Source organism: Temnothorax longispinosus, chromosome 6 (genome assembly GCF_030848805.1).
Source record: "Temnothorax longispinosus isolate EJ_2023e chromosome 6, Tlon_JGU_v1, whole genome shotgun sequence".
NCBI classification, from domain to species: domain Eukaryota; kingdom Metazoa; phylum Arthropoda; class Insecta; order Hymenoptera; family Formicidae; genus Temnothorax; species Temnothorax longispinosus.
This window is the reverse complement of record NC_092363.1, coordinates 12,528,673-12,537,368: the sequence shown is the minus strand read 5'-3', so window position 1 is coordinate 12,537,368 and position 8,696 is coordinate 12,528,673. Positions and strand designations below refer to the sequence as shown.

At 48.7% G+C, this 8,696-nt stretch overlaps 1 protein-coding gene across 1 annotated transcript; it reads right to left on the bottom strand.

Moving 5' to 3' along the window:
• Positions 1-2,759: 2,759 nt before the first annotated feature.
• LOC139815412 (uncharacterized) lies at positions 2,760-3,602 on the bottom strand. Its single transcript, XM_071782341.1, has 2 exons — positions 3,472-3,602; positions 2,760-3,361 (listed from the first exon to the last, which is right to left on the bottom strand). The coding sequence occupies exons 1-2, from the start codon at positions 3,600-3,602 to the stop codon at positions 2,803-2,805; spliced, it is 690 nt and encodes a 229-aa protein (XP_071638442.1). The 3' UTR covers positions 2,760-2,802.
• Between the last annotated feature and the right edge of the window lie 5,094 nt (positions 3,603-8,696).

Below are 8,696 nucleotides of genomic sequence, written 5' to 3'. Positions count from 1 at the left end.
GCTCTTCAAGCAGGCAAAATAATACCGAAAAAACTTCGTTTCAACATCCCCCAAACCGAATTTTCTGTTCAACAGGGGTGTTTGAAGGCAAAGGGTGGTGATACCGAAAACATTGCGAAACGAGGTCCTAAACGAGCTGCACACAGCACACTTCGGAGTAAACAAAATAAAGGGACTCGCGAGAAGCTACTGCTGGTGGGAAGGAATCGACCGCGATATAGAGAATGTAGCTCGTAACTGTGGGGCGTACAACGCGGAACGGCACGATCCTCCAAAGGTCGACACTCACCCGTGGGAGGAAGCGGAAACACCTTTCGATCGCGTACACATAGACTACGCAGGACCGTTCGCAGGACGGCTCATATTATTTCATACTGATAGACGCGTACTCACGCTGACCAGAAATTTTTATTACAAAAGATATGTCGACGAAAACGACGATTCGGACTTGTAGGGAAACATTCGCGCGTTTCGGGGTTCCGCCCGCGCGTGTTAGTCACCGACAACGGTAGACAATTCGTATCGCACGAATTCGAGCGTTTTCTGGATCAAAATGGGGTAAAACACAGGTTGACTGCCCCATACCATCCCGCGACAAACGGCTTAGCCGAGCGATATGTAAAGACGTTAAAAAAATCATTGCGCGCCATGAGCCCGGAGTCGAACGAAAAAGAACGGGAACTCTGTAAATTATTGCTTCAATACCGCAAAATGCCACATAGTATTACGAATCAATCGCCCGCATCACTAATGTTCGGCCGCGAAATCAAATCGCGTCTCAACCGAATGAAACCCACGGCACAAACTGTGACCGCGAAACCACCGGATACGATGCCTGTAAGAGTTTTCAAAATCGGTGATCAAGTAGCCGCGAGAGAATACACCTCGCAACCTAAATGGCAATACGGAAGAGTACAAAAAAAATTCGGCAAACTACACTATGAGATACGGCTCGACGACGGTAGAACCTGGCGACGTCACATTGATCAGTTGCTAACGATCGGTAAGGGCACGCCGCCGCAACCACGAATTAACGAATATCCGGAACTCGATACGCACCGCCAACGCCCGACACCCTCAGAAGCATCCGTCGCCTCCGACGCGAGCCCGAGCACCAGCGCGGTGCCGGCACCAAATAACGATGACACGAACAAAAAAAAGAAGTAAATCACGAAGACTGCACGAAAAGCAGCTCGCCAAGCAAAGTGCCGGCACGGCTGTGGCCAGAAAGAATTAGAAAACCACCAGCAAGACTAACGTACGATCATGAAACAAAATAAAGGGTTACGCAAAAAGCCCAAAAGGTATTAAAAAAAATTGGAAGAAAAGGGGAAACGAGATATATACGTATACGTATCTTGTTTTTTTATTTTATTTTATTTTTTTCTCCTTTTTACTTTTTTTCTTCGCTCTCGTTTTCCCCTTTGGTTACCTTATATGAGGGATTTACATACATATATATATATATATTTTTTTCTCTTTTTTTTGTTATTACTTATAAAAATTTTATTTAGTTTGTTTCATTTACAAAATGAGCAAGAGTAGGCCGACAGTATTACTTCGGGAGTAACAAATAAATAAAAAGAAAAACGAAACTCGAAGCAATATTTAGAGAGAGAGGAGATGTAGCGGCGGTAACCGTGAACGAGATATTACCGACTAGTAGTTAACCTATGCCGATTCTATCCCGGGGGCTCCGAGGGGGGGTGAGGGAGGGCGGTATCGGATTTCGCGGGGGGGTGAGGGGGAGGGGGGGAGGGGCTGCATATCGGGTTACAAGGAGATAACGCGGGAGTGAGGGGGAGGGGGGAGGGGCGGGATATCGGGTTACACAAGGGTATCGGGTTACATAAGGATATCGGGTCACGCCGCGAGGGGGGGAGGGGTTGACCTTGGCATACCACCGTGATGACTCACCATGATGACTCACCGTGATGACTCACCGGGATGAGTCACTGAGATGACTCACCCGCGCCGCGGGTCCGCGGGAGGGGAAGTCCGCGTTCGCGGTCGCGGTCGCGCCGCGGGGGTCCGCGTGGGGGTCCGCGGGGGCCGCGTGGGAGTCCGCGGGGGTCTGCGAGGGTCCGCGGGGGCCGCGTGGGGGGTCCGCGGGGGCCGCGGGGGCCTCGTTCGCAACGACGCCGCTAGGCGGCGCACAATGGGTAAGACTAACTCGATAGCGCACTGCGTAGGAGCGTGTTCATCGAACCTGTCAGGACACGTTCGTCGTAAACAACATTTTTCTAGAAAAAGGGGGGCGGTTATCGCGTAGACTAAACAAATTCGTTAAACAATCTATCTACGCAGTACGTAAAAGACAAAGGAAAAAATGACGTCATCGGGACGATGATCGACCCGATAACGCATCGAACCTGTCGGAACATGTTCGTCGTAAACAACATATTTCTAGGAAAAGGGGGGTGTTATCTTGTAGACCAAACAATCGATTATCTCGTAGACTAAACAATCGAACCTGTCGGGACACGATCGTCGTAAACAACATTTTTCTAGGAAAAGGGGGTGCGGTTATCGCGTAGATTAAACAAATTCGCTAAACAATCTATCTACGCAGTACGTAAAAGACAAAGGAAAAAATGACGTCATCGGGACGATGATCGACCCGATAACGCATCGAACCTGTCGGAACATGTTTGTCGTAAACAACATTTGATAAAAGATATAGGTATAGGTAAAAGAGATAGGTATAGGGAAAAACATGCACGCAAAGAAAATACATCGTTCGTTTAGGTGTAAAAAAAGCCTGTTTATTTAACTCTTCTTTTACATAATATATCTTACGTGCTAAAAAACTAAAGCTGCGAGCTCACAATCGATGAGCTGATTCGTATTGAACGCATCGCTAGCGTATATTGCATTCGACGCTTCCTTGGGATCCGTCACGGTGGACGCAATATCAGAGAACTGCGTAAATTTTGCATCGACCGCCGCAAGGATTCTGACCAAACGATCGAATCTCGCATCGATGCACCGATCGAGATCGAACATACGATGCAGCGTCGATTCGGTCATCATCAAGCGTACGTTTACAGATTCGAGACGTATGAGTTTGACATTATTAACCGACGTACAAACTCTCACCGTTAGCGGTCCAACGTTTATAAAACTATGGGCATCTTTGAAGTCGTTGCGAAAGAAATTCTGAATATTTCGTCGTTGCTCGTAGAGTGCCTTCCACGTTTCGAGAGACAACAACAGTTCCTTTCCTCGATGATCTCCAACGGCGATCTCCACATAGCTCGGTGGACCCACGTTGATGCCAATTTCGAGGAACTTGTATCCCGTAGCTGTCAGCGCGTATCGTCTGCTGAGTATACGTACCGCGCGACGGTCCCCCGAAATGCTGGATAAAAGAAATAAAAATAGTTTTATTTTTCGAAAGTATTACAATATGCAAAGATATAAAAACTGGGGGAGACTCTATATGTTAATTTTCTCTCAAACGAAACTTACCTATTGCATCTGGCCTCATACGTTTGAGTTTCAACGTTGTGAATCGGCACGTAATAATTCACGGCATTCACGCGTTTTGCACCGTTGTTGCTGCTGCTGCTGCTGCTGTTGCATCTTTCAAAGGAGAACATTTTCGCTCTCTAGGCTCTGAGAAGTTGACCGTCAGTACAAGCGATCAAGACTGATCATATAAAATTAATCGAGTATACGCGACAACTCCAAAAAGTAATGATGTGGTGGTGGAGGAAGGGGGAGGGGGAATTAATGTTTCTAGAACTGCGCAGTGGATTTTTTAGGAGAGAGGGAAGTAAAGCCTACTCTAACGGTGATGATGGGGGAGGGGAGAGGGAGTAAGAAAGAAAACAAAAAGTTATATATAATTTATTTATTTAAAAAAAATCGCAAATCTTTATGGCGTCGCGCGCGACCACCAATTAAATAGTTTTATTACATTTTGTAACGCGCAATTTTTTTCATGTTTTCCGCATCGCATAGTATTGGTGTCATCTACTTTATTCAAACATTCGATATCTTCGTAATGCGCATCCAGAGTCTCGACGATTAGGTTTTTTCGCGCATAATTCTCCAGCAGATCCACCAGCCATTCTCGTTTCTGGCATCCCTTGACGTACACGAGAGTCGGCATCTCGTCGTCATCGTCTTCTTCGTCTTCTTCCACACCAAGCACGGCCGATGTAATCAGGCGTTTCACCATGCTGTACGGCACGTTTCCGTCTTCCCATCGTAATCCATGGTGATTGCGAATCAACCAGGTAGCGCACGATTTGTCGGATTTTGTAAGGAGATTCCACGGCATGGGGTACGTAAAGATGTGATGCGTCAGAACGCAGCCTTTTCTCAGTACCGCCACCTCCTTCACGACAAATTTTATCCCGACGAGGAATCCTTGCAGGTCCACGAACGTTGGTACGGACATGACGAGATTTCTTTATCTCTCTATCTCCCTCGGCGATGCATCAATCGAGAGGAATGACGCGCAACTCTGCAAACCGTCTCGCAACACTCTGATTTATACTTCCCCCTCCCTCCCTCCCTTGCCCCTCTAAATAATTGTATCGGAGACTGATGGAAAGAGAGAGAGAGAGAGAGAGAGAAAATAATATTCACGTCGACGTTGCCGCGAACACTCAGACTATTTTGCGCACCACGTTCGTCAACGGGTTGTACTCAATCACGCGGTCGTGTATGATGAGACAGTACGCGGAGGTATTCGGCGGTACGTTCTCCATGCAGTCGAATTCTATTCTGACATCCACGGTGGCGTTTTTGACGGATTCGTTTTGGCGGGAGCAATCGATGATCACGAACGGGTCGTTACGTAAAAAAGTCGAAACGGTGAGACTCGGCTCGAGATATTCGTATCCGTAGTAGCCCTTGCAGAAACGCGCGTACATATCGTACAGAATCGCCCATCTGTGTTTGCCAAAGTCCAAATTCAGATCATCGTACGGATAAACTTCCGAGTTTAGATAGAGTTTTACGTTGGTCAAGTTGCAGTCGTCGAATCGGCTTGTGTCGGCGGACATGACATTCTTCCGACCCGTCTGCAGAGCGAAGACGATGTATCGCGGTTTCTCGAGCTGAGTCGCGGTCTTAATGGCCCACGAGTGCTTGGTCGTGTTCTGCAACAGGGGATACTCGTACAGATCCCACGAACGGAAACCCATACTTAGATATCGTCCGTCTTCCAAGGCGCGCAGCATCGACAGCTTGTTGATCTCGTTCAATACCACGTGAGGCATTTGCCATTGTATCTTGAGTATTTTGATAGTATTTTGATAGGTTCCAACGCGAGACTTCCCACCAGGGAATTGTTGTTGTTGCGCGCTCGTATCAAGATCAATTCGTGACGAGCGTTGATCACCACGCGTTTGTAATCCTCGCAAATCCTCGCAAGTTGAGCGGTACGCCGAAATTGAAATATCCGTTCGGATTATTATGTGGTTCCCAGCCCGCGTTTCGCAGGATCACGCTTCTGTCGGACGATACCGTAACGTAGTTTTTTAGCGTACTGGTTATTCCTACGTTTCTGCAACGATCAATCTCCATACCGTCGAGCTCGTATCGAATCTCATCGAACATGAACGCGACGCAATTAGTACCCAATACCACATTATCGACTTGGTCGGCTGCTCTGGTCACCGTCAATGTTCCTTCGACGTAGAGAAAACTTTCGCACGGCAACGTATACAGATCCTGCTGTTGTATGGGTATTCGTATCTCGTCGCTATAATCAAACGTTGTGTTGGCGTACGGGTTGTACGTGTGAGTCTCGATCTTGACGATGCGATCGTCAAAGACCGGCTCGCTTCCAATGTTGAGAATTTCAGTCATCGTTCAGATGTTTCGCACCGCGAATCCCAGAGATTGTAAAAACTTAACGTTCGACGCGTTGAGCTTCTTTCTCGTCGCTTGTTTAACGCCACCGAATGTCGACTTGACGATATCGTCGATCGGTGCAGCCGTAAAGATATTACTGTTATCTGTCGCGTGCTCCGAGTCGTTCAACACTAGCATCTCATGTGTCGCGCGTACACTCACGCTCACGCATACACTGGCGCGTTATCGCTCTCGCCGTCGTACGTGCAATCTGACGGTGATCTCTTCTCCGCGAAAATCGAGCAATCGTCCGTCTTGATCAGCGACGCGTATCGTTAGATTTGTAACGCTCCGCGCGATGATCGGCAGATAAATGATCTGCGCCGGCGTTTCCGATATCTTATATCCCGGTGGTACGTTCGGTGAAAATTCGTGTATCGTATGAACACGGTTGTCGTTGCTGTACGCACCCGCGGTCACGTTACACTCCACGCGGATCATGTTTACATTGATAATATTAATCGGTGCGTCCGATTCGTGCCACTGTCCCGGCTGCAATACACGCGTCGACGAGACTCCCAGCAGCGATCCGACGTTGTTCGGTTTGTTAAAGTTCACTCTAAAAGCGCACTTGATCTCGCTCTTCATCGTATTGTAATTTGCGCAAAGCACTACCGGGTATTCCGCGACCTCGTCTTCGTAGCCGTTCGCGCGAACGGTCTCCTCTCGCGCGATATCCGCGATCGACGTATGACGATCGTCGTTGAAACGAACCACGCGTCGCGGACGTTTACGTGAAATTTTACGTTTCAAAAACACGTGCATGGCTCGTATCTCGTACGATCCCTCGGGAATCGTAATTTCCGTGTCATCCTCGTCGAAATAAAATTTATTATTCGAAGAATTCACGTTCGGAATCGTGTGATAAGTCTCGAAACACGTTAGACCGAGCTCGTAGTCACCGTCGCTCAGATCCACGGTGGGAAAATAGTGCTCCGCGAGGATGCTACTCTTCCCGGTCAGCGTAAACGTTATAGACATATCTGCGGAAGCTGGTCGACGAACACTGAGTCTCCGCACGGCGCGTCGTCAGGTTTTAAATTAGCGCCGATCGTCATCGATCGTCCGGAGAAATTGCAAGCACAACTGGCCACAGATGCTCTGATCGTAGCGTTGATAAGACGTGTGATTGTACTCAATTTTCGTCACGCTCGGTCCGAAATATCGCACCAGTTCTTTCGGTGGTCGAAGATTGCTGAAACTGTCGAAATATACGACTCGATCTCCCCTCTTGGCGTACGCTACCCAATGAGTACCGGGGCCGGCTGCATCGTCCAAATTCACGATGCCGCTCTCGTTTCGACGTTCGCCATCGACGATCGGTAATGAATCACGCATGAAAACACCTCTGACGAACGGTACGCGCATTCGCCTTGCCAGTCGACTCAATTGTACGTTAGTCGTAACACCCGTGGGCATATTTAACATCTTCTTTGATGTTTTTTTTTTAATCTTCAACGCTACTCCTCGCCCGCGTTTGTGCGGGCCGAGATACAGTCCTTGTTCATATTTGTACGGAGCGAGATAAAGTCCGTGACCTTCTATGGCGCGATTGTGACATTGCGTCTCTTCCAGCTGACGTCGCGCGGCTTTGCTAGCGTTCATCGCCGTTGTAATTCCAGCCGCTCCACCGGCCAGAGAACCGAGAACTCCCAACAACGGTAGAATCGGCAACACGCCGCCTCGTTTCGCTGTCGGAAGTATCCGTTTCTTCGTCGGCTTTTTCCTCGTTCGTGTTTTCCGTGTTTTCAAACCCATTCCGAGCTTCGTCTTAGCCTTTATGGCCGCCCAGACGGCTGTAGCGGCAGTTCTCTCTCCGAGAGTCGAATCTCTCGCGATGACGCGTCCCAGCGCTCTCTCGGCGAGTATCTTGTCCGCCGCGTGTCTCTCGGTGAGGCCTTTGTTACGCGAATAGTCTATGTCGTGCTCGCGACACGCCGCGTCCAATGGATTTACACCCGGATCACCTCTAGTCAATCGTTCTCGCAAACGAGTACCCGGACCGCAATACTGATAGCCGGGAATGTGCAGTTTGAACGGAAGTGCACCTATCGCGCGATTAAACAGACCTCTACCTGTTTTTATTTTTTTCGTTGACATTCGCCGCAATTCTTAATCAACGGGGCGGGACCGTCGATGTGCGTTTCCTGCCACGGTTGATTGTAATGTTCGTCACAGCGACGATAGGTCTGAACCTCCAAATCCACCTTTATATGCTCCGGAAACTTGTCCCACACGTAGTGGACGTGATCACCACACACTTGCAATAGAACGGCTTTCGGCACGAATTGCAGCTGTTCGGCACTAAAATCGCGAATGTCCGAAGGTCTCGACAGCAGAACGAACATCTTTGCGACTGAGCGATTCGCGGTGCCGCGCACCTATAAATAGACGTTCGAACGAGAAAGTTCGATTCAGTCATACATAGTGTGAGGAAAAAAATGAGATTCGTGCGACAACCGTTGGCGATTCGCGTGACGAATTGCGACGACAGATCACGGTCGATGGAGGGCAACGCGGATAGGCGCAGACACGGTACGATGCTGCCGACTACTATACGCGCGATCATTTGCGGTCCCTCGAATTGCGGTAAAACCAACGTTCTGATAAGTTTGCTGGAAAGTCCGCACGGTGTACGTTTCGATAACGTGTACGTACACTCGAAATCGCTGCAACAACCGAAATACCGATATCTGGAGAATTTATTGACATCAATCGACGAAATCGGCTACTACACCTTTTCCAATAACAGTGACGTCATTCCACCGAGCGACGACGCGTGTCCGAACTCGATATTCGTCTTCGACGACGTGGCGTGCGACAAG

Excerpts from the sequence above, each read along its gene's own strand:
- LOC139815412 (XM_071782341.1), bottom strand. The coding sequence starts at position 3,602 with ATGTTCTCCTTTGAAAGATGCAACAGCAGCAGCAGCAGCAGCAACAAC. Across the intron at positions 3,362-3,471 it reads TATGAGGCCAGATGCAATAG|CATTTCGGGGGACCGTCGCG; the intron begins GTAAGTTTCGTT and ends TCTTTTATCCAG.